The sequence below is a fragment of the Nannobrachium achirus genome (assembly GCF_963921795.1).
Source record: "Nannobrachium achirus genome assembly, chromosome: 3".
Taxonomy (NCBI): Eukaryota; Metazoa; Chordata; class Actinopteri; order Myctophiformes; family Myctophidae; genus Nannobrachium; species Nannobrachium achirus.
Window position 1 is genome coordinate 17,253,448 of NC_137812.1, and position 26,008 is coordinate 17,279,455.

The window sequence follows — 26,008 nt, forward strand, 5'->3', positions numbered from 1 at the left end:
GAGGAGTGTATATTTTTTGATGGATACAAATAATTTAACAGCTAAATTAGGTGAATAGAAGTATGAGGATATGCGCTTGCTCTACATAATTTTGCCATACCCGTCGGAAGATAAGACACACATCAAATGCACCCGGTGCATGAGTGACCCGTGCATGCAGGCAAACCACATGAGAGAGAGAGAGAGAGAGAGAGAGAGAGAGAGACTAACTGTGAGATTGGTGGGTGTGGGGTTACAGATCCCATTGCCTGGAGGAACGGACCGTTGCCCTGACAACAGGCTGAAGTTGAGTTGAACAGAAGTGGTCTAAAAACGCGATTAAATAGCTTGAATTTGGTGAAAATGGAAATCGGGCTCCGTCAGCCTCTGTATAATGCTAATGGCCAATGCCATGTGAAAATTGGGATCAGTTGCTGAAGAGATAAAGGTGGAAATGCATTGTGACTGACCTACTGACTGACTGACCGATCTCTAAAATTATATAATGGATGTTTTTCAGCAGTTTGGACAAGACCAATTGATTCCTCGGCCCCATAAACATAGGGTTAGACACCAAAATTACTTGTCTAGGGTGAATAATGTAGGAGATATAGGCATTTTAATGAATGTATGGCCATCTTGGACACCATCTTGAAAATGGCCACTTTCTAGTGGTCAAACTTTTAGTATGTTATTAAGGACACCTAATGCTACAAAAAACAGTTGAAAACCCTTTTGTTGCAAATGTTTGGGGGTACAGTGCTTTTTTTTTCATAACTGCACTTGCATATATTGATATTCCCACCATACCAATTGGATAACAGTTTTTCACGATGAAAGGACTTGGGTATACAGGTACAGGTACACACAGCTGGAGATCTCTATATAGAAGAAACATTTGCCTCATTTGCGCAGTTGCAGGAAAAAAAATGTACTCCCTAGGAGTCATTGTTATGTTTCAGCAGGTTAGAGACTTTGTCTCGAATTTTAACCGTACCTTCGCAAGAGCATCACCTTCGCGCCTAGACAAGTTCCTCCTTCAAAATATAGGGCAAGACATGAATATGCTGTATCATACTTTTAAGAGTCAGTGTCACTATAGGCTATTAACCTCCCTACTACCTCAGCGATTAAATTAGCATGGGAAAATGAGTTGGGGACCCCGATATCGGAGACGCTCTGGGAAGATAGCTTAGAATAAGTTAATACTTAATTGCTCAATTAATCTAGACACTGCCTTATTAACTTAATTGCTCAATTAATCTAGACACTGCCTTATTCAATTCCGAACTATACATACATAGGCCTCACTATTCCAAATCCAAGTTGCAGAAGATATTTCCAGATATTTCCCCACACTGACAAATGCAACGGAAGCAAACCTACTACACAGCTTTGCCCGGGCTGTCCTCAAATACAGAGATATTGGATTAAGATCTTTGAGACGCTCTCTGATATTTTAGACATCCAACATGTTAATTTTGTAATGTTTCATAAATCTGTTGGCAATGAAACATATTTGACTAAAAAAAAAAAAAAGAGTACTTGGAGGCCAGTCTAGGATGTCATATTGATGGCAAACTCGTTTGGGGATCTCCAGAATTGTCTAATTTAAACCAACCAAGCTTGTGCTTTGGGATTCCCATAATGTAGGGGTATAAATAGATGAATAGAAGACACACACATTATGCTACAAGATTCCTGGGTTATCTAACTACTAGACCGGTGACCGGTCTACTCGGGAACAATGCATGTAGGGATTGCATTCCCATTTGGCTATGGCGCTAAGCAATATCAACAAGTTGTTTTATGCCATTATTGATAGGAGAGTAGGTTGACAGGAAGTGGGGGGTGACAGGCATCAATCATAGTGTCAGTTATAGACAACTGGATATGGGACTAGACTGATGGTAGATGAAAAGTGCTTCTCTGGGAAGTCAGATTAAGCTGAGCCCCCATCATCATCACAGTTTCTCTGGTTTTGTTTAAATTAATTTATGAGAAAGCACCTACATTTTCTGCAGCGGGGGATTCACTTTCCCTTCATGTCAGACATTTTCACATAGCATTGAGGCTTAAATGTTTGGCATTGCATTTGCAAAATCTGAAAAGTCACGCGCGCACACACACACACTCTCTCTCTCTCTCACACGCACACACAAACCTTACAATCAATTATACATATTACAACACCAGAACCAATAAGCATTTGAAAAAACTAAATAGAACATTTATTTACACATTTTCTTTAAAACAACTTAAGAATATCTTATTAACAACTTAATAAGATATTTTACCCATGATCAACAAGAGAATGTGGAGCGTTGATGGGTGACACATTGACTGTCATTCAAGTTCATATTAAATCAAATCAGAGGTTTAAATCAGCTAGAGGTTGTCTTCTTGCTCTGGAGATATTTCTGTAAAAGAACAAACACAAACAACAACAAAACAAGAATCAAACATCAAATAGACATAACTCCACTGGCTCAAAGGTTCACAAAGGTTCCCAAAATGTCCAGCAGAGGGCAGCAGCCTGCAGTTCTTAGCAGTTGTTCATCTTGATATGAAGGACCAAACCACTGGTCTGACATAGAGAATATTAAGACCTATGAATGACCATGTAAAGTCATATGGATGACCATGTAAGGTCATATGAATGACCATGTAAGTGAGCTCTTACTAGCTGATGGCATGGAGATTATATTACCATCATCAGCACTGTTAGGTTCAAAGGGAGGAGGAGGGTTGTCAGCAGCAGTGGCTGCTTGCAGTGTCTTCTGTTTCTTCTGCATAGGTTCTTCCTCCCTTCTATTGTCATCAGACATCAGGCGCTTCACTGAAACAAAGAGAATGTTGGGTGTGTTCATATTTGTAGAGAGAGTAAAATGAAATACTATCTATTAGTCCATGGGCCATACGAGACGTCACTCTCGGAAAGGTGGCAAAGGTTACCATGCATTTTTGAAAAGCTCTATATCTGTAGAATATATTTTGGTATGATAACCCTTTCTGAGACCCAGCTAAATTGGTGTTATCAGCCGCTAGAGTTGGTGTCCCATTAACTTTACATTACAGGGGAAAAAAAGATTCATTTTTTGCTTTTTTCCCCTGTAATATAAAGTTAATGGGACACCAACTCTAGCGGCTGATAACACCAATTTAGCTGGGTCTCAGAAAGGGTTATCATACCAAAATATAATCTACAGATATGGAGCTTTTCAATGCATGATAACCTTTGCCACCTTTCCAAGAGCGACATCTTGTATGGCCCATGGACTATATGTCTAAAGACTGGCCAGGGACAACATGCTGTTGTTTTAATGCGTTGTGTGTGTATTAGTCTAAACAACAACACATTCATCTTACCAGAGACAGAGGCAGCCGTCTTCTCTTTGTCCTCCTCATCCTCCATCTGCTCTACTTTCTCTGTCTCCTCCACCTCAGCCTGGCTGTGTCTGTCTGGACCTTGGTTCTCCTGCTCTCCTCCTGCTGTAGGCGTCACACTGAAGGAGCACACCTCCTCATCGGGGGTGGTGGCACCCTTAGGTGAGCCGGGGGTCGTAGCTGGAGCAGACTCAGGGAGGAACTCATCTGCCAGGGTGGAGTCCATATTGGCTGCAGTTAAACACATCAAAATGCTTTAGTCTTTTTGGTAGATTTATTTATTTATTTCGGTATTAAAAGGGGCTAAATCATGCATAATAAATGAACGATAAAAAAAGCGGAAATAGCCAATCTACAAGCTCACAACGAAACAAAGAGAATGTTGGGTGTGTTCATATTTGTAGAGAGTAAAATGAAATACTATCTATGTCTAAAGATTGGCCAGGGACAACATGCTGTTGTTTTAATGCGTGTGAATTAGTCTAAACAACAACACATTCATCCTACCAGAGACAGAGGCAGCCGTCTTCTCTTTGTCCTCCTCATCCTCCATCTGCTCTACTTTCTCTGTCTCCTCCACCTCAGCCTGGCTGTGTCTGTCTGGACCTTGGTTCTCCTGCTCTCCTCCTGCTGTAGGCGTCACACTGAAGGAGCACACCTCCTCATCGGGGGTGGTGGCACCCTTAGGTGAGCCGGGGGTCGTAGCTGGAGCAGACGCAGGGAGGGACTCATCTGCCAGGGTGGAGTACATATTGGCTGCAGTTAAAATTAGAGATGTTACCGATCAATCGGCAATGGATCGGATCGGGCCGATCAAAGCGCGATCGGCGATAATCGGTGGTTTAGATCAAAAGGTAAATTCACCGATCCGATCGGTGCATCCGATCAACCAGCCGTTCAGTATGCCCACTTGAGGCCATTTTGGGGTATTGATTTCCACAGTGCTGAAGGAATAATTAGTTACTGCTACGATAATAAATACATAGTAATGCTGGTAAATAACTATAAGGCAAACATATAAATGAATTCATGAGTGAATTAATTAATTAATGTTAAAACATTAACATTTAGAAAATATAAATAATATATAAATAATAACTTGATCGGATCGGTGATTGATCGGTATCGGGTGATCAAACTTTTGTGATCGGTGCTCGGTGATCGGTTCCAAAAAATCAAACCTTGGTTCGAAGTGGAGCGGTGAATCTGAGCAGCAGTGTGTGTGTGTGTGTGTGTGTGTGTGTGTGTGTGTGTGTTGCGTGCGTGTGTGAGTGAGTGGTGAGTGTGCCTGGCCTGCACAAAACAGCGCCCCTCCTTTAACTAGTGTGTTGTGTGTGGCCACTCAAGGTATTGCCAGGCTACGGACACGGCCACCCAGCCAGCCACCCACCCACCCACCCACATACCCACGGACATACCTGTCTATTGGGAGCGCTTTCACCGCTCCAAAAACCTGATCGGACCATCCCTAGTTAAAATACATCAAAATGCTTTAGTCTTCTTGGTAGATTTATTTATTTATTTCCGTATTAAAAGGGGCTAAATCATGCATAATAAATAAATGATAAAAAAAGCGAAAATAGCCAATCTACAAGCTCACAACGAAACAAAGAGAATGTTGGGTGTGTTCATATTTGTAGAGAGTAAAATGAAATACTATCTATGTCTAAAGACTGACCAGGGACAACATGCTGTTGTTTTAATGTGTTGTGGGTGTATTCGTCTAAACAACAACACATTCATCTTACCAGAGACAGAGGCAGCTGTCTTCTCTTTGTCCTCCTCATCCACCGAGTCCATCTGCTCTACTTTCTCTGTCTCCTCCACCTCAGCCTGGCTGTGTCTGTCTGGACCTTGGTTCTCCTGCTCTCCTCCTGCTGTAGGCGTCACACTGAAGGAGCACACCTCCTCATCGGGGGTGGTGGCACCCTTAGGTGAGCCGGGGGTCGTAGCTGGAGCAGACGCAGGGAGGAACTCATCTGCCAGGGTGGAGTCCATATTGGCTGCAGTTAAAATACATCAAAATGCTTTAGTCTTTTCGGTAGATTCTTTTTTATTTATTTCGGTATTAAAAGTGGCTAAATCATGCATAATAAATAAATGATAAAAAAAAGAAAAAGCGAAAATAGCCAATCTACAAGCTCACAACGAAACAAAGAGAATGTTGGGTGTGTTCATATTTGTAGAGAGTAAAATGAAATACTATCTATGTCTAAAGACTGGCCAGGGACAACATGCTGTTGTTTTAATGTGTTGTGTGTGTATTAGTCTAAACAACAACACATTCATCTTACCAGAGACAGAGGCAGCTGTCTTCTCTTTGTCCTCCTCATCCTCCATCTGCTCTACTTTCTCTGTCTCCTCCACCTCAGCCTGGCTGTGTCTGTCTGGACCTTGGTTCTCCTGCTCTCCTCCTGCTGTAGGCGTCACACTGAAGGAGCACACCTCCTCATCGGGGGTGGTGGCACCCTTAGGTGAGCCGGGGGTCGTAGCTGGAGCAGACTCAGGGAGGAACTCATCTTCCAGGGTGGAGTACATATTGGCTGCAGTTAAAATACATCAAAATGCTTTAGTCTTCTTGGTAGATTTATTTATTTATTTCGGTATTAAAAAGGGGCTAAATCATGCATAATAAATAAATGATAAAGAAAGCGAAAATAGTCAATCTACAAGCTCACAACGAATTGATCTGCAATATTCTCTAAATGGAAATTCTTTCTAGTACATTTTTACCAACTTGTGCCTACAGTATAATGACATGCCCAACATCAGGAGGACACCAGGTCTTACCACTCAGGCTGGGCAGCTTGGAGGTGGTACTATCAGGAGCAAGCAGCTTGGAGGTAGCAGCAGCATCAGGGGTTTCTGGTGTGGAGGCACTGGAGTCCCTCACCAGCTGAATCTGGACACACACACACACACACACACACACACACACACACACACACACACACACACACACACACACACACACACACACACACACACACACACACACACACACACACACACACACACACACACACACACACACACACACACACACACACACACACACACACACACACACACACACACGATCAGGAGAACATGACACAACACCCAAATCGGTGAGTGGATACATGAACCTTGGATTAAGGAGAGATGCATGTCATTCATACTTTGTTGCATGACAGCGTCGCTGACATAAAACTGAATTAAGGTCACGGAGGGGCGTTTTGTGTCTGTGTTTGTGTCATGCGTACATCCACACAGGACACACATATTACACCACACAATTTGTATTCAGAACAACCACTGTCTATATTATCGATCCGGCATTAGCCAGTTTCAAAGTAAAGCACTGAAAATGTAATAAGTGATGTACTCTCCCTGCCTACTGAAAATCCTCAAGATTCAGATATGAATTACTGTGTGGGAGATCAGGGTTGGAAACCCAGGTGTTACCATATTGCAGCAATAATAATAAAATAATATGGTTTGAAATGCATTGTTAGGCACATTGAGATCTCAACCATCCACAGCACACCTCTGAGGAGAGACAAATAATATCAAGGAAAAACAAAGATTTGGGCCTAACCACAGAGACGGATGACGCACACACTACATTTAAACTTTGTTGAGCACTGTTGAGCACTGTGTGATGAACCGGAGATAGCCGATCTATAAGTTCAAAAGTCACGATCAGATCTTGTAGATCTGCCATTTTCGGTGTACAACTTGAATATTCGGTCTTCCGTCTGTATAATTTTCGTGGTTACCTTGCTCTTCCGGACGAATAGGCCATGCTTTTCCTGGCAGGTGAAGTATTGCTTGCCCCGCAACGTGCCGTCATTCTTGCCCTTGGCCTCATCCAGAATGACACCCACCCATTTGCCGGGGGTAAAGCGGGTGGCACCCAAATAGGCTACAGTCCCACGGTGACCCTTCCCTATCATCACCTCCACGACAGAGCCCAATGACAAAGTAGACTGCAGTAAAAAAGAAAATGCTTGTGTTATGCACTCAATGACATCCAGGCATACTCTAGGTAATGCTGCTAACAAGCTAACAAGTTAAGAGTAAATTATTCCCCAAAAACAAGGAGGGACTTAAAGATGTATCACATCTACTTCAAGATGCCAGTCTGACACTTGTCTATCTAACAGGATAAAGGATACTTAAAGGCAAGTCTTACCATGCAACTTTGTTTTAATGATCTGTATGATGAGTATGTCAATACAACATAACTTTGTAACCTCTATGCCAGAACACCAGGATCAGTGCTAGTCACATGAACTCACTGCTGGATTAGGATCCTATCACATCAGATCCTCATCTACTATGTCTCATCTTTTCTAAGATCTGCCTCAGCTAACAATTCAAGTAACTAACCAACCAGTAACTAATCAGTAGAGATTAACTAGACAATCTCTACTGAGGAAGAGAAAAACAACTGGTCAGCGAAACAGACCAACACATACCGTGGAATCATGATCGGCAGGCTTATTGGAAGAAAGCTCGCCATCAGCATCAGCAGAGCTAGAGGACTTGGTCTCCTTTGGTTCATCAGAGTTCATCTTGTCCAGTTCCTCTGCTTCTGGGTTGCAGACCTGTGTGGGAGCACCGTTGGAAAGCTGCTCTCCAACCTTCATGTCGTGCTGGTCGTCTCTCTTTGGTTCTTCACTGGGTTCTTTACCAGCAGCTCCATCCTGGCTGCTTATCTTCCTCAACCGTGAAGCAATATGTTTCTTTCCCGTGAGGTGAAGGTATGACATTTTTAATGTATCAATCGTACATTTATTGGATTCCTTTATTGTGCACTGACAGAGAGAACAGTAGAAGGTAGTGAACGGTAGTTCAGATGATTCCTCATGAACCTTTGTTAAATATTCCTCCTTGACGACGAAGATCTGCTCTGTGGTCTTGTCATGATGGTATGGCTTCTCGTTTTCTTTGTGCCAGTCTTCTTGCACATGGTCGTCTACAGCTAGAGCGTCTCTACTGTTCAAATTTTTTTCACACAGTTTACAGAAGTATTTTATGGCCGTGCCATCGTAATAAATGTCCACAAGGTAGTCATACTTGTGGCCGCCTTTGTCGCCGTCGTCAGGTGACTCCTAGGAACAGAAAACAAGGACACGTCAAGCTGAGCAGCGTGAATTAAAACACCGTTCCCGTTCCAAGGGCGGAGCGCTTGTTTTCGTTGGAGATGACAGAGGCGCGCCGTCTCAGGCAACCATGATCCATGTGAGACACCTCTATATCTTATATTACATTTGTAAACTGCAGCCAGCGGTTTTTGTATGTCAGTCAGACACAACCAAATTGTCAGTCAGACACACCAAATGCAGCACTCCAATTGGCTAGGAATGATCACGTGGCACACGTGCCGACGTCCTCACGCACACGTCCTCACGTCACACCAGCGCCACACAAAAGTCAACACAGAGAGAGAGAGAGAGAGAGAGGCTTTACAGTCCGTGGGTCTAAACCGAAAGTGAAACTTTACAACGCGAGAGATACACTATACACTATACCAGTGGTTCTCAACCTTTTCAGACCGCGACCCAAAATAATCATATTTTAACTGGGGACCCCCCACCGTGACGAGCACAATTGTAGGAGTTGGAATTACATTTAGTTTGACTTGATCTATTCCATTTTGAAAATAGCAGATCTACATGCTCACAACGCCTCGCTTAGCGAGGCGTTGTGAGCATGTAGATCTGCGCATGTAGTTCTGCCTCTAATATTTGACAATTTGAACAATGTTTGACCAGAGGTATTAAAAAGTCTTTTAAGTTCTTAAATGCCAATGTGCAGATACCTTGTATACACTTATACTGTATGTGTGTCTGTTTACTGTTGGGTGAGAAAACAATGTTAAGTTATTAACATTTAGATACACATCTGGGGACCCCCCAAAATAATGTGGGGACCCCTCTGGGGGTCCCGACCCACAGGTTGAGAACCAATGCACTATACTATTAAGGAAAAAAATACCCCCAAAGAATCTGCTTTAAGGAGCATGTGAGGGGTCAAACTAGGGGTTTTTAATTATTCTGAATATATTATTGATTTCTGAATGCTTGCAATGGATATGGATGACAGGCGGTCAGCAGGTGGTTTCATGACGGTATGTATACAGACAACATTTTAGGCCAATAATAAAAAATATCATACCTATGCCATAAAAAACAAGTTGGCAGCCGGACTATAGCAGGCTGGTACCAGGCTAGACCATTGGCAAATGGCAATCAACCAACCTCTGCTGATTTAAGTTAAATGGCTCTTAAAATGGGGTCTAGGGGGTCCCCCGGGGGTCCTTGAGGAGGTTCCAGGGGCTCCCCAGGCTAAATGATTTATAGTTGGGAACCAAATGGACTATTGCAGGTCTGTAACTCTGAGAGTGTAAACTCTCACAGTGATGGGGGTCCATGGCCTAATAATGCCTACCAAACTGTACTGGGCTTACCTTGGATGAATCCAGCCAGGGAGGCAGCCAGCGAGGCCCCCACACATTGCACGGGAGTATGGGGTCTGGCCTTGAGTGGAAGAAAAGAGGATTCCTCTGCAGGACAACCGGGAACTTTTGGAAGTGAGACTTTGTGCGCCTGACAGCGGCATGCGTCAACATCTCACAGATGATCTGGAATGGAGTAGGGATTGTTTTCGTTAATGAATATAACAAGTGTGCAACAGCTGGCATCCCTGCTCGAACACGTGCAACCACAATGTGTTTCTAACCATGTTGTGATTGAGAACCAGGCTGTTGTGGACCTTTCCAATTCGCTCAACCAACATCTGGACCTCTGAGGGGGCGCTGGGCGTGTCAGGAACATTTCTGATCACCAACAGGCCATTGAAGCTATGGAGTAGCCTCTCGTAGCCAGGCTTATTCATCTGCAAAGAGAAAAGCCTGGTTACAAATTATGAGGCTGAGAGGCTCTAGCGTCCCTAGTGCAGGTATGTAATAATAATGGGTGAGCATCACTTAAACTGGCAGATTGTGTGTTGTGAGCTTGTATTAGTAGCCGGGGTGCCACCGTTAATCGAACTAATACATGCAATAGACTACTTGTTTGGCAAGGATAGTGGTGAATTAGTCACTATAAGCACTAAGCAGCCAATGGCTGTTTTAAGTTAATTAACTAAATTGTGCTGTTCTTGCTATTATTGTTAAGTTTTTCTTATCTGCCAAGTGATTGTTATTATTTTTCCAAAAAGAACAGATCTACAGTCCAAGCCATTGATTTGGTAGCTTGTAGATTTGCTAATTTTGGCAAGCAACACCATTGCATGGTGTATGAATTGAAAACAATCTGTTGTAATCTATGGACTTTCGGGTTAACTTTAGTTGTTATTAAATGTGCTATACGAGTAGATATTACAGTAAAGCTGGTTGCACATTGCACTGCGTGTTTTTGTTGCGTTTTGGAAATCCGAAATCCGGAGGCCAGGGAGAGAGAGGAAAGAGAGAGAGAGCAAGGGACTCAGTAGCAACAGTTGCGAAATTCGGTCTAATAAATAAATAAATATATACAAAACGGGCGGCAGTGTGCAAACGTGATTGACATAAGGTGAGGTTGATTTTTTTATTTGCGTGTTCAGAAATTCACTCCGATATTCGGCCCGAACAACGCAGCAGTGTGCAAAGCTCAGGAGGAAAGAGAAGATACTTACTGTGTCTTTAGGCGGAAACAGAAGATTGTACAGCGCCACCTGCGAGACATTTAGATTATTTTCAGGGTTGGCATTTATAGTAGGACAGCACAACATGTCAACATTGAATGGGAAGGAAATCAGGACTAAGATATGATAAGCCAAGGCCCAAAAAGACAGAAACTCTCAGGGCTTTATTTTGATTGTCTTAAATACTAGCTGTTGGTATCTATCTATCTATCTAAACTTAAAGGCCTACAACCCTAACCCTAACCCTAACCCTGGCCCTCGCCATCATCAAAGGTGCCCACCCCCGTACTAGAGTGTAGACAGGGACAGGGTTTCAGATCAAACTAGAGTGTAGACAGGGACAGGGTTTCAGATCAAACTACAGTAGAGTGTAGAGAGGGATATGGTTTCAGATCAGGGTTAGCAGCGGTGTTACCGGTGTGTTTAGCGTGATGTCCTCGTCCAACATGACCATCTCCACTTCAGAGCCGTTGATCTTCATGGGGGAGACGCCGTGCTCCTTCACCATCAGCTCAGCCATCTGCTCTGGCATCAACAACACAGCCTGGTGGACAGTATTAAGTATAGTACGTAAGTGAATGTTCAACAGCTGTCAAAAGTTCCCCTCTAACTTTGTTAGATGTGTTACCTTCACAAACACATTAGTGAAGAAATGTCTTGGTAAGTGTGTGTGTGTGTGTGTGTGTGTGTGCGTGCGTGCGTGCGTGCGTGCGTGCGTGCGTGCGTATGACACCTTCACACCCACCTTCCCCAACTGCCTAACCAGGATGATGTCAGTGGGGGCTCCAAAGGGCTGGCACACGTTGACGATATCACTCTGGCTCCAGCCGCTCTCAGGAAGCCCAGAGATCAAAACTGATTTTCCTGAGAAAACACACACGGCCGCCCTGCTAAATGTCTTGTAAAGCCAAACAAAAGCTCTCTCGAAGACAATGCAAATGTCCATCTATAACGAGCAACAGTGAGTGAGTGATATGCAGCACCATGGACATATACATAGTGTAGAGGAAGAGCCTCTTTCTTTGGCATTTCTCCTAAACCTAGCCTGAAAAAATAAAACCAGGCCCACCTGGGCTGGGCCAATCAAATGCACAGTGCAGCGGGGTGTGTGTGTGTGTTTGTGTGAACTCAAGGAGAAAAGAGAGCAGAAAATGTATATCGAAACCATGAATCCCTTAAAATATGTTTATTTTACGGGAAAAAGAAACCTGGGCTGGTAATACTTTTCAATGCAAATGTGTTCCTAAATGCAATTTGCACACATACGTATGCTTTTAGCCGCAAATGAGAGTGAAACAGTCGGGAGCGCTTCGCTGTTTCTACATGTCATCTTTTCGACACCCAACTCTAACCCTTACCCTAACCTCCGTGGGGTGAGTCTAACCCTTACCCTAACCTCTGTGGGGTGAGTCGCTAACCCTCCGATCGAAATGATGGTTGTTCGAAAGAGATTTCCCCAAATAGTCACAGTGTTGAATTCTGACTGTTCATTTCCATTAGGCTTCTGGGCTTGGGTCTCTCAGGTTGACCTGGCTTCAGTGTATGAATGGATACTGATGTATATGGTTTATTCTCTCCATGGGGTTTGACATCATCATCTTACCTGCATCCTGAGCACCCTTGGCTGACAGTCCCTGGGAAGATGTCCTGTGAAGACACAAAGTAGTTTCTCCTCAAATTAGTGTTTTGTGAGAGATGAGGGGGAGTGAGAGGGCTTGTAAAAGGGAGAATCCATCTAACTTACCCTTTACTGACTGCCGTTGAGTCATCTGCTTCTGGTTTCTTAAAAAAAAAAAGAAAAAAGAAACAAGGCAATAAATGAAATGCATTTATATATGCATCAATTAATTCCACACTGTCAGTAGAGTGTTCAGACTTCAATGGATAACAGTCTATCTGAACCACAATCTAGATATGTTGTTGATCCCCAGGGCTCTGTAATTATTCCCCCCCCTTTGTCCTCCTCTACAACAAGCGCTTAGCTGAAAATAGCTATCTTGACGCAGTGAGTTTGTAGTAGATCTGCGACTTTCACTGAATACCAGTTTCATATTTTTTTAATCTTCAACACGCATACAAAATAAATGTTTGTCTATGATGGAACTACCACTAAATATGAATATACAACTAAATGAAAACAATACCTTGGCTAAAGTGGCAGTGATGGGCTGGTCTCTGATGGAGAGGCTGCTACACTGGGCCAGAGCCAGAGCATCCTCTTCCCTCTCCATACACACCGATGCCTAGGAGAGAAGACAATCACACTCTGATATTCCGCTATTTCCATCAAAGAATAGGAGATTAAGATAATAATGATAATAGAATAGATAATTGAGGCAAAGTAACGTTTGAATTGATGCCTATCCCTAAGGAGAGTACCTTCTGTCCTGGGTCTGCATCGCTGCCAGACAACAGAACCACGTTGTTGTACTTCCCAAAGTCACTGACCCACGTTTTCACTTCTTGTTCTGTGGCCGCTGTGGGGATGCCAGTCAGGTACACCAGACAGGCAGGGCTAGGGGTTATCTGGGTGGACACTTTCTTTGGTTCTTTGGCCGGCGGACCTTTAACAGACTGGAAAGTAACAGATGTTTAGGTCTCTTTCCACTGTAAAAAGAGCCCAAGTCAGTGGTTCTTAACCTCTAGGGGCCGTGAGGATATTATTGAGGATAAGTGGCAAAACAATTCAAATAATAATATAATGTCTTGGTAAGTATGTGTGTGTGTGTGTGTGTGTGTGTGTGTGTGTGTGTGTGTGTGTGTGTGTGTGTGTGTGTGTGTGTGTGTGTGTGTGCGCGCGCGCGCGCGCGTGCGTGTGTGTGACACCTTCACACCCACCTTCCCCAACTGCCTAACCAGGATGATGTCAGTGGGGGCTCCAAAGGGCTGGCACACGTTGACGATATCACTCTGGCTCCAGCCGCTCTCAGGAAGCCCAGAGATCAAAACTGATTTTCCTGAGAAAACACACACGGCCGCCCTGCTAAATGTCTTGTAAAGCCAAACAAAAGCTCTCTCGAAGACAATGCAAATGTCCATCTATAACGAGCAACAGTGAGTGAGTGATATGCAGCACCATGGACATATACATAGTGTAGAGGAAGAGCCTCTTTCTTTGGCATTTCTCCTAAACCTAGCCTGAAAAAATAAAACCAGGCCCACCTGGGCTGGGCCAATCAAATGCACAGTGCAGCGGGGTGTGTGTGTGTGTGTGTGTTTGTGTGAACTCAAGGAGAAAAGAGAGCAGAAAATGTATATCGAAACCATGAATCCCTTAAAATATGTTTATTTTACGGGAAAAAGAAACGTGGGCTGGTAATACTTTTCAATGCAAATGTGTTCCTAAATGCAATTTGCACACATACGTATGCTTTTAGCCGCAAATGAGAGTGAAACAGTCGGGAGCGCTTCGCTGTTTCTACATGTCATCTTTTCGACACCCAACTCTAACCCTTACCCTAACCTCCGTGGGGTGAGTCTAACCCTTACCCTAACCTCTGTGGGGTGAGTCGCTAACCCTCCGATCGAAATGATGGTTGTTCGAAAGAGATTTCCCCAAATAGTCACAGTGTTGAATTCTGACTGTTCATTTCCATTAGGCTTCTGGGCTTGGGTCTCTCAGGTTGACCTGGCTTCAGTGTATGAATGGATACTGATGTATATGGTTTATTCTCTCCATGGGGTTTGACATCATCATCTTACCTGCATCCTGAGCACCCTTGGCTGACAGTCCCTGGGAAGATGTCCTGTGAAGACACAAAGTAGTTTCTCCTCAAATTAGTGTTTTGTGAGAGATGAGGGGGAGTGAGAGGGCTTGTAAAAGGGAGAATCCATCTAACTTACCCTTTACTGACTGCCGTTGAGTCATCTGCTTCTGGTTTCTTAAAAAAAAAAAGAAAAAAGAAACAAGGCAATAAATGAAATGCATTTATATATGCATCAATTAATTCCACACTGTCAGTAGAGTGTTCAGACTTCAATGGATAACAGTGTATCTGAACCACAATCTAGATATGTTGTTGATCCCCAGGGCTCTGTAATTATTCCCCCCCCTTTGTCCTCCTCTACAACAAGCGCTTAGCTGAAAATAGCTATCTTGACGCAGTGAGTTTGTAGTAGATCTGCGACTTTCATTGAATACCAGTTTCATATTTTTTTAATCTTCAACACGTATACAAAATAAATGTTTGTCTATGATGGAACTACCACTAAATATGAATATATAACTAAATGAAAACAATACCTTGGCTAAAGTGGCAGTAATGGGCTGGTCTCTGATGGAGAGGCTGCTACACTGAGCCAGAGCCAGAGCATCCTCTTCCTTCACCATACACACCGATGCCTAGGAGAGAAGACAATCACACTCTGATATTCCGCTATTTCCATCAAAGAATAGGAGATTAAGATAATAATGATAATAGAATAGATAATTGAGGCAAAGTAACGTTTGAATTGATGCCTATCCCTAAGGAGAGTACCTTCTGTCCTGGGTCTGCATCGCTGCCAGACAACAGAACCACGTTGTTGTACTTCCCAAAGTCACTGACCCACGTTTTCACTTCTTGTTCTGTGGCCGCTGTGGGGATGCCAGTCAGGTACACCAGACAGGCAGGGCTAGGGGTTATCTGGGTGGACACTTTCTTCGGTTCTTTGGCCGGCGGACCTTTAACAGACTGGAAAGTAACAGATGTTTAGGTCTCTTTCCACTGTAAAAAGAGCCCAAGTCAGTGGTTCTTAACCTCTAGGGGCCGTGAGGATATTATTGAGGATAAGTGGCAAAACAATTCAAATAATAATATAACTTTTTTTAGGAGAATAAACTTGACATAAAGATTTAGTGTAACATACTGGTCATGCCTTTTAGCAAGCCCACAATAATAATAATAATACCTCTGGTGACGTGTTGATGGCTTTGCCCTCTACAGGTTTTTCAGCCAGGGACACTTCTATTTTGTCAGTCTTCACATCCTCTTGTGGGTTGCAAACCTGTGTGGGAGCAGAGTTGGAAAGCTCCTCTCCAACCTTTATCTCCTGCTGGCCATCACTCTTTCGTTCTTCACTCAGTTCTTTCCCAGCAGCTTCATCCTGGCTGATCTTCTCCTCAGTCTGGTGCCTCAGCTCCTCCTCCTTCTGCTTCTTCTTGGCGTCAAAGTAATGCCGGAGTTTCATCCTTCTTTGGTGTACGTCTAATTTTAAGTGAAACTCAATTGCACTGAGGGCTATCTGTACGCTGCATTCGCAGAGATCACAACGGAGACGAACAACCTGTCCTTGAGCATCACGAACCTCCTCTAAATAAGCAGGTTTGTTGTACGAATCATAAGCAGCAGCAGCAGCAACAGCAGCAGCAGCAGGAGCAGCAGCAGCAGCAGCAGCAGCAACAACAGAGCTTGATGTCTTGGTCTCGTTGAAATATTGTTGAAATCTCTTGATCTTGTTCAATGCCTCAATATCTATAGGTTTTACCTCTGGTGACGTGTTGATGACTTTGATCTCTACAGGTTTTACCTCTGGTGACGTGTTGATGGCTTTGATCTCTACAGGTTTTACCTCTGGTGACGTGTTGATGGCTTTGCCCGGTTCAGGTTTTTGGGCGAGGGACACTTTTATTTTGTCAGTCTTCACGTCCTCTTGTGGGTTGCAGACTTGTGTGGGAGCAGCGTTCTCTCTCGGTCCTTTAGCAGCAGCTTCATCCTGGCTGCTGATGTTCTGGTCTGCATTGCCCTCCTTCAACTCCTTCAGCTTCTTGGCCTCAAAATAAAGCCTAAGTTTTAACCTTCTCGCGTGCGCGTCTGACTTGACGTGCTCTTTTTTAGTTTTCAGTGCCACGGTGCATTCACACACTTTACAGCGGAGAAAAGTGTTCTTGCCATCGGGAGTACAGGCCTCTTCAAACTCTACAAAAGGTGCTTTTGGGCGGAGTTGTTCTTTAAACAATTCTTCCGCCTTCATCCTCTCTTCCTGCTGTCTTAAAGTGGCGGCGTGCCCTTCCCCAGTCAAGTGCTCGAGTTTGGTGGCGCCGTCTGGGAGAAAACATCGACAGAGCTTACAGCGAAGAACCGCCTTGCTGTCTCCGACTCTGTAAACCTCCTCCACGTGTTCAACTTTGCCGCTGAGCATTGCGTCGCGTTCAAGCAGTTTAGCGACATGTTTTTCACTGGTCACGTGTTCATCAAATTTATCGTGGGAGTGATCACAGAGCTTACAGTAGTAGCGCTGCCTTTTTTTCTGCTCTTTGCTTGGTGCCTTCCCAGAAGCCTTTCTCCGGTTGTCCTTTTTCATTTTCCCCCACAGTGAATCGATATGTCGCTTACTCTGGAGGTGTTTGATTGGTCCATTTTCAGCATATAGTCCAGGGTCAAGTCCGGCGTTACACAGCCTACAGTGAAACACAGCGTCTGGTTTATCGCCAACCCGCACAACAGATTCATTCCTGCAGACGACCTCCATGTTGCCTCTCTTCTTGGCGAGCTCCAGCCTCCATAACAGTCTCTTCTGAATTAGCAGCACGTTGTGTTTCTGTCCATCAAGGTGTTGGTCTATCATTGCAGCTTTGCTACCTCCCACTCTGCAGTCACACAGTTTACAGTGGAAGCCTATGACCCCACTGTCGCTGTAATATATCTCAGGACAGTCAGGATCTTCCACTCTAGCAGTGGGCGCTGTGGGGCTTTCTTTGCCGTTGTCAGGTGACTCCTAGGAACAGAAAACAAGGACAGGTCAAGACAGAGGGGGCAGGGCTTCAACAATTATGGCTCATCCCTATTGGCAGTCCAGACACAGAGTTTTGAGACGGTACCATGCTGCGAACTGGAGTTATGGATGTTTAAAGCCTGGCCAATAGGAAGACAGAGGGGGCGGGGCATCAACAATTACAGCTCGTCCCTATTGGGCATCTAAGTCCAGACACCAACTTTCGAGACAGTGCCATGCTGCAAACTGGAGTTATGGTTGTTTAAAGTCCAGCCAATAGGAAGACAGAGGGTGCGGAGCTTCAACAATTACAGCTCGTCCCTACTGGACATCCAAGTCCAGAAACCGAGTTTTGAGACGGTACCATGCTGCAAACTGGAGTTATGGATGTTTAAAGGCCGGCCAATGGCAATACAGAGGGGGCGTGGCTTCAGCAATTACAGCTCGTCCCTATTGGGCATCTAAGTCCAGAAACCGAGTTTCAAGACGGTACCATGCAAGTCCAGAAACCGAGTTTCGAGACGGTACCATGCTGCAAACTGGAGTTATGTCTGTTTAAAGCCCGGCCAATGGGAAGACAGAGGGGGCGTGGCTTCAGCAATTACAGCTCGTCCCTATTGGCCATCTAAGTCCAGAAACCGAGTTTCGAGACGGTACCATGCTGCAAACTGGAGTTATGTCTGTTTAAAGCCCAGCCAATAGGAATAGAGGCGGCGGGGCCTCAGCAATTACAGCTCGTCCCTATTGGCCGTCTAAAAGGTCCAAAGTCGTGTGAGCGTTTTAAAGTTTAAATCACGTTCCCAGGCAAAAGAATGCCAGAGTAATGTGTAATGTTTTTTTCTTTTTTTCAATACCATTCCCAGCTGAGCCGCACGTTTTGATCAAAGACTAAAAAATATGGACAGTGGGAACCCATACATTGGTTTCTATGCTGCGAAAATGATGCTTTTTTGCCCTTGTATGGGTGTTTCCATCATATTACTACCCAAGGAGTCAATGCAAAATCCCTAGAACTTTGATGCCTATAGCAATGCATGCCAACTAGTAGCTCTGCAGGTAGGTATCCAGGGTATTCCAATATCACCTTAAATGAGCGTGTCACAGTTGGCACTGGTGGTGGTGGTGGTTTGCGTCTGGTAGAGTCGTCACCACGCGTGGCAGAGTCACGGGGACGTTTCAAGCTGTCACGAGAAGAACGTCCTGCAGACAGTGGTGGAAAAAGCACAACATTTTTCTACTTGATACTTTTACTTATACTACTACCAAAACAATGTAGACAAATATTCTTTTAGGTCACGGTTACACCAGAAATGTTATTCTACCTACCAGTAAGACTCCCTAATCGGGAGATAAGCGACCGTCAGGTCGCATGTATAAACAAAGCATACAGTTACCACTTCAGCCCTACTGTATATAGACTTTGAGTTTAGAAATACTTTGTACTGCTTTGCGTGATTTGTGTGCAAAGTCAATAGGGGCAGTGGCAAAATGTGTTTTGCAAGAATCGGCCACATGGTGGCCCTAGAAGAGGCCCATGTGCAGGTACATGTGAAGATTTTAAGTGGCATGTATGCCTATGTGTTGAGGGAATGTGCTTGGCTAATTGCAAAGAAAAAGGCAAGTGGTGTTCATGATTTGCGAAATTATTTTGAAAAGGGAGCAAACCAGCAAACTTTAGAAGGCAATCGTTGCCTATCAGGAGGGAATGTGGGAAATGGTACAGATGCATGTTGCTGAGTTGCGAGATAGTGTGTACCACTTTGTGTGATATTTAGGCACGATCTGCAGGAGCAGTGTCCATTAATGTTGTCAGCAAGAAGCAGCCTCATGGTGGAGCTAGAACAGGGGCATGTGAGAAATGAGGGGCGGAGGTTGTGATTTGCCAGCCAAGGAGTGTGTGCAAAGTTTGGCATGGATAGGGACAATTGTGCCGGAGATACTGTAAGAGTAGGGCCAGTGTGATGTGATGTGACATGGCGGCTTAAATCCTTAAGTAAATTAACTTAGTTACTTTCCACCACTTGAGGTAGTGGTTGAATTTGAGGCAGGAGAAACGAGGCGAGGGAGCAATTCATAAAGAAAGGAGTCAGTTTACTCACGATGACTCAGAAACAAAATTATTTTTTTTGGCTCTTAACAATGAACCTGTCCCTAGATTCTATAGTAAGTTATGTTCCTGTGGAATATGACAATTTTTCTCTAGAGTATATTAGACAATACACAAAAATCCATTGGAGAGCAGGAGTGTGTTGATATTGGGCCATAACAATTACCTGCCGACGCTGGTGAATGCTAACGGGTGAATGTTAACCACCATGCCTAAACCCAACCCTAACCTTAGTAAAACTAGGCCTAAACCTATCCCTAAAACCTAACCATAACCATAGTAAAACTAGGCCTAAACCTAAACCTTTGAAATAATGAAATGTAGAAATATTGAGATTTCCCCTTGGAGAGCGTGAGCCTATTTTGCCCATGCAATGACCTGGCCAATGCTGGATAGAGCGAGGACAATGCTGACCTGGTGACTGAATCCGTCTTTTCTCTGGTCCCGTCTTTTCTCTGGACCCTTTGTGATGAACAGGTGACTGGCTCCTTTTTCTCTCAGGTCCACGGCTAGTGGAGGAGGACCCTCTGTGATGACCTGTTGAGCTACTGTTTTCTTTCTCAGGTCCATGGCTAGTAGAGGAAGACCCTTTGTGATGACCAGGTGACTGGCTCCTTTTTTTCTCAGGTCCATGGCTAGTGGACCCCTCTTTGTGATGACCTGGTGACTGGCTCCTTTTTTTCTCAGGTCCAAGACTAGTGGAGGACCCTCTGTGATGACCTGTTGAGCTACTGTTTTCTTTCTCAGGTCCATGTTTAGTAGAGGAGGACCCTTTGTGATGACCTGTTGAGCTACTGTTTTCTTTCTCAGGTCCAAGACTAGTAGAGGAGGACCCTTTGTGATGACCTGTTGAGCTACTGTTTTCTTTCTCAGGTCCATGTTTAGTAGAGGAGGACCCTTTGTGATGACCTGTTGAGCTACTGTTTTCTTTCTCAGGTCCAAGACTAGTAGAGGAGGACCCTTTGTGATGACCTGTTGAGCTACTGTTTTCTTTCTCAGGTCCATGTTTAGTAGAGGAGGACCCTTTGTGATGACCAGGTGACTGGCTCCTTTTTCTCTCAGGTCCATGTTTAGTAGAGGAAGGCCCTTTGTGATGACTTGGTGACTGGCCTTTTTTTTCCTCACGTCCATGGCTAGTAGAGGAGGACCCTTTGTGATGACTTGGTGACTGGCCTTTTTTTTCCTCACGTCCATGGCTAGTAGAGGAGGACCCTTTGTGATGACTTGGTGACTGGCCTTTTTTTTCCTCACGTCCATGGCTAGTAGAGGAGGACCCTTTGTGATGACTTGGTGACTGGCCTTTTTTTTCCTCACATCCATGGCTAGTAGAGGAGGACCCTTTGTGATGACTTGGTGACTGGCCTTTTTTTTCCTCACGTCCATGGCTAGTAGAGGAGGACCCTTTGTGATGACCTGTTGAGCTACTGTTTTTTTTCTCAGGTACATGGCTAGTGGAGGAGGACCCTTTGTGATGACCTGGTGACTGGCTCCTTTTTTTCTCAGGTCCACGGCTAGTAGAGGACCCTCTGTGATGACCTGTTGAGCTACTGTTTTTTCTCTTAGGTCCATGGCTAGTGGAGGAAGACCCTTTGTGATGACCTGGTGACTGGCTCCTTTTTTTCTCAGGTCCATGGCTAGTGGAGGACCCTCTGTGGTGACCTGTTGAGTTACTGGTTCTTCTCTCAGGTCCATGTCTAGTAGAGGAGGAAGAGGACCCTCTATGATGACCTGGTGATCTCCTTCTCCTCTCAGGTCCACGTCTAGTGGAGGAGGACCCTCGGCCATGGTCTTCTGGTAGTGAATTAACATATAACAGTTACAAAATCTTAAGCAGGTAATACATCACACGTGCACATGCGCGAGAACACCATACTCTGTCCTGCTATAAGATGTGAAAACCACATCATGTTATTCTAGTGCTGCATTTATCGATTGTCTTGTTAGTTAGCAATTATTCTATTGATTACTTTTTAGTTTAATCAAGTTATCAAAAAGCGTATAGTCTGGCTACGCAAGGCTAGTGTGGAGTGTCCCTAAAACAGTTTTGTTGCAAGGAATTTGCGACTAGTTGCATTGGTGAGGTTTGGGATTAGCTTATTTCCTGCCAGAATGTTTTTCACCAACCTTTGAAAAATCATAGAATATTCATTAAGCTCGTTCTGGGCTGTCAATGAGTTAATGTAAGTCGCTTTGGATTAAAAGCGTCTGCTAAATGTCTAAACTGTATGTTTGTGTGTGTGTGTGTGTGTGTGTGTGTGTGTGTGTGTGTGTGTGTGTGTGTTGTGTGTGTGTTGTGTGTGTGTTGTGTGTGTGTTGTGTGCATGCGCTATGGCACCTTGTTTCAGTCGTTCTATGTCTCTCTCCAATCTCTCTCTCCTGGCTGAGAGGGAGTCAGAGTCAGAGGGAGAGCGCTCCCTCGTGGTTGGGATGTCATCTTGACCCAGGAAGTGTTGTTCCCTCCTGTAGAGGTGAGGAGCAGTGTTACTTTTGACATCACATGTTTTATGTAGTTTAATCAGTGTTCTGACCAAAGGTTCACTTAGTTTTAGTCACATTTTTGTCACCTGAAATGTTTTAGTTTTAGTCGACCAAATCTACAGTTGATTATTTTGACAAAAAAACGTATGTTGGTGGGCCTTGATGGCATCGTAATGGCTGATTTTACACTTGGTTGCATGCTGAAAATAGACAATCTACAAGCTAGGTTCTAGATCTGCTATTTTCATGGCACAACACCCAAGCGCAACCAAACATAGTTCTACTAGATTTTTTCTAAACTAGTCTCTCCCTAACATTTCCGGCTACTTTGCATTTGTTGACGAAATTGTACAAAAAAAAGTGGTAGTCGATTTCTCGTCATAGTTTTAGTAAGGGAATCAAATATCCAATTTCGTAAAAGGTATAGTGACACCGTAAACCAAACTGAACACAAATAATGTTTTGTTTTTGTTTGTTTATATAAAATCAAATGTCAGTCAAACTGACCTTGGTTCAATGGGTTCCCACTCCGGGTACCTATAAACACACACATTTTCATTCTCATAATCTGCATTTGTGGAATATTAAAACTGACAAAACAAAAACATTAAAATACTGGTCTTAAAAATAAATGTTTTCAAGGCTTCTACGGGACAATGAATTGCCTCCTTACTTGTTGTGTTGGTCTCTGTAGGACTCGACATCATCAATCCAGTCCTGCTGAAAAACGGAGGAGGGGAGAGAGAGATAGCAAGCATATTTTAAAGTATAGTGTTTTGTGGCAAAGTTATACTGCCATGACTTACAGTAGGTAGTCTTCCATTTCAGGAAGGACAGAGAGCTGTTAAACGTGTAAGAAAAATGATCTGTCACGTCTTCGGGATCTGCGTCCATATTTTAGTATAAGCCAGGTAGACAAACACCACCACAGACATCTTAAACTTGTCAGCAGATTGGCCAAGAGCAGTGGTTCTCAAACATTTTTGGCTCGGAGTAACACTGTAAATAATACCTTTTTCATGCACTTACAGTACAGTACAGTAATGTACATGTATGTCAATGTGCAAATCTTTCTCCCTAAGATACAGTATGTCACAAGGACAACTTGAGAGAATATGTGTTTCCATTAGGGCAGATTAAAAAATAACTTTTATACTTGGTGTTAACCACGTAAAGCCCAGTATCCCTATTCTGGGGGGAAATTCACAACACAAATAGCAGATCTACAAGCTCACTGTAGATCGGCTATTTTTGGGAAGAGATTTTGGTGTAGATCAAAAAAGGACCCACTAAAGTGCAAATCGGGCCTGTTGTATTAAGAAAAGCATGTCTAAAGGGTTCATTATATTAGGGTTATTATTGCGACTGTCAGGTCGCACGTTACTATGAAAAGCTCCACCGGCTGTCCCTCCGTTCCTTCGTCTGTCCGCCACGTCATGTCATGTCACACTTTTGCCCTACTCTTATCTCCGGCACCGTTGCCACTATCGATGCCAAACTTTGCACACACACACACTCCTTGGATGGCAACTCACAAGTCACAACCTCCACCCCTCATTTCTCACATGGCACTCTTCTAGTGCCACCATGAAGCAGATTTTTGCAAAACACATTTTTGGACACTGCTCCTACAGATTTTGCTGTCAAATCACGCAAAGCGGTACACAGCATCTCTAAAGTCATGACATCAACATTTCCCATATTAGGGAGACTTACTGGTATAAAATGTAATATATAAGATTATTTGGATACATAAGTCTTCATGTTGGTAGGCTTTTCTGGCCATTTAAATAATCTTCTGGATACAGTAAATGCTGGCCTAGCTTTTCCCCTCACTGGGCACTTGTTGGGTAAATACACATTCAAACCAATAGGAACTGGTACTAGCCAATTGTTGGCACACTAGTTTGGAACCAGACATATCAATTGGTTTCAATGAGGGATGGCATTGAGAAGAATGCCAATGACAAATTGTACAACAACATATCTATCTGTGTGTGTGTGTGTGTGTGTGTGTGTGCGTGCGTGCGTGCGTGTGTGCGTGCGTGCTGGCACTCACCTTAGGAGACTCTGCTGAGTAATCACATATCTTGGTGCCGTTAAGTGGTTTAGAGAGAGAGGACCATGGAGCAGGAAGCCTGGATGAGGACGAGTAGTCGCTCCATGTTTCAGATGTAGGGCTACGTTTAGGATCGTCCCATCTGTAGTCTAGGTCTGGATGACGAGATCTGGGAGGCAGGGGACATTCTGATGTAGGTGACCATTTGCTCTTGTGAAATTCGCCGCTTGACCTTTGGTAATCCAGGTCTACATGCATATTTGAAACAGCGGGAGGCGGACTAATCTGCCACCTTTCAGGTCGGACGTCTATTTCTTGTGGTGGACAGGGAGATAGCGGCTCTCGTATGAAAGTATCTGTGCTGCTGCTGACCATATTGGTTAGACTTGAATGACCGTAGTCAATGCAGAGACTGGACACTTCCGGGGATCGCCTTTGTCCCGAGCTTCCCCGGGAGAATGAAGCAGGAGGCAGTGTGTCATGGGTGGCGTGTGTGGCGTTCTGAGAATATGAAGAGGAGGAGGAAGCTGAAATTTTCTGGTCATTTGATTTCCTGCTCAGCATGTCCTGAAGGATGTGGGGAAGTTTATCGGGCGTTAGCTGATCCTCAGGGTACTGACTAAGAGCCTCAAGATCCTGGCTGGAGAGCCCAAATCTAGCCAAGATACTCCGTGCACTTTCTGAGACACCCTGTACATCCACACCTCCACTATGAGAGCCCCTAGTCTGAGGGGAAGGTGGTTCATGCATCCAAGCCTGCATATCCATTGCAGAGTGGCTGCTCTGGGGCTGTTGGGTCACAGTGGAGGGAGGACTGGAGAACGTTTGGTCAGGTTGTTGGTAGTTTGACCAATCCAGCCCTTGCTGGTGGCCCGGTTGGCTCTCAGAGAAAGGTTGCAGGGTGGCACTATAGCCACGAGATTCTGACCCATTCATACGGTCCAAGTCTATGCCTACGTCCATGTTTAATGGTGCCATGTCCATGTCCCTGGAGTCCTTGATAGGAGGGTACTGGAAGTGACTGTGGTGCTGCTGTTGTTGATGTGCTTGCTCTTGGTGATTAAAAGGACGAGGCCTGTCAGAGAAAGGTTGTGGCGGCTCCTCCTGCTGGCTGTGGTGGTGATACATTGTGCTGGAATGATACTGTGATGTCCTGCAGCTTGTTGTAATGTTCAACCCCACCCCTGGCACCCACCTGCTGAATACTAAGATTCAGAGTAGTGAGGTGAGGAGGGTGAGCTGCACCTCAGCTTCAATCTGGACCAACTGCAGAGCTGCCACTGCAGCAGCACCAGCTGCAGGTCCAAAGAGGCAATGAGCCCCTCTGGTGCCCCCTGGTGGGTGGGGTCAAATGTTCTGCTGCTCTGGTCCAAATGGAGACAAGACTGTCTGATAGCACAGCAAATCTGGGAGATGGAAAACAGAAATATAATAGTAATGGTGAAAATTCTGAAAAGGTCTTTCCTTTTCAGTTTGAGATGAAGTCCTTGTCTGTACACCACTTCACTAAAAGTTGTCACAGTCTTCCTGTGTGTGTGGACTCATTACACAACAGCTGTTATTAACTAGCTACATCAACATCACAGAATAGATGCAGTGAACTTTGAGATCTCCTCTGTGTAGAATGGATC

At 44.3% G+C, this 26,008-nt stretch overlaps 2 protein-coding genes across 2 annotated transcripts; both read right to left on the reverse strand.

Annotated features, from left to right (window-relative positions):
* Nucleotides 1-2,276: 2,276 nt before the first annotated feature.
* On the reverse strand, nucleotides 2,277-20,670 carry LOC308282025 (uncharacterized protein). The gene is made up of 26 exons (XM_080722373.1): nucleotides 20,255-20,670; nucleotides 18,818-18,933; nucleotides 15,931-17,736; nucleotides 15,519-15,713; nucleotides 15,284-15,382; nucleotides 14,884-14,921; nucleotides 14,743-14,786; nucleotides 13,879-13,997; nucleotides 13,420-13,614; nucleotides 13,185-13,283; nucleotides 12,785-12,822; nucleotides 12,644-12,687; nucleotides 11,786-11,904; nucleotides 11,456-11,584; nucleotides 11,032-11,070; nucleotides 10,096-10,251; nucleotides 9,824-9,997; nucleotides 7,830-8,465; nucleotides 7,128-7,337; nucleotides 6,157-6,268; nucleotides 5,661-5,909; nucleotides 5,115-5,369; nucleotides 3,874-4,098; nucleotides 3,349-3,597; nucleotides 2,690-2,818; nucleotides 2,277-2,399 (listed from the first exon to the last, which is right to left on the reverse strand). Exons 3-26 carry the CDS (start codon nucleotides 17,584-17,586, stop codon nucleotides 2,368-2,370), a joined length of 5,241 nt encoding a protein of 1,746 aa, XP_080578499.1. The 5' UTR covers nucleotides 17,587-17,736; nucleotides 18,818-18,933; nucleotides 20,255-20,670; the 3' UTR covers nucleotides 2,277-2,367.
* Nucleotides 20,671-21,384: 714 nt separating this feature from the next.
* On the reverse strand, nucleotides 21,385-25,505 carry LOC308282026 (uncharacterized protein; the record flags this gene model as incomplete). Its single annotated transcript, XM_080722374.1, has 6 exons — nucleotides 21,385-21,398; nucleotides 21,512-21,631; nucleotides 22,176-22,300; nucleotides 22,826-22,855; nucleotides 22,992-23,038; nucleotides 24,378-25,505. 6 exons carry the CDS (start codon nucleotides 25,503-25,505, stop codon nucleotides 21,385-21,387), a joined length of 1,464 nt encoding a protein of 487 aa, XP_080578500.1.
* Between the last annotated feature and the right edge of the window lie 503 nt (nucleotides 25,506-26,008).

Bases quoted from the DNA above. Each gene is read 5' to 3' on its own strand.
- LOC308282025 (XM_080722373.1), bottom strand. From the start codon at position 17,586: ATGATAGACCAACACCTTGATGGACAGAAACACAACGTGCTGCTAATT. The intron at 13,615-13,878 runs GTGGGTGTGAAG...GTTACTTTCCAG, and splicing joins TGGTTAGGCAGTTGGGGAAG to TCTGTTAAAGGTCCGCCGGC. The intron at 2,819-3,348 runs GTAAGATGAATG...TCTTTGTTTCAG, and splicing joins GACGGCTGCCTCTGTCTCTG to TGAAGCGCCTGATGTCTGAT.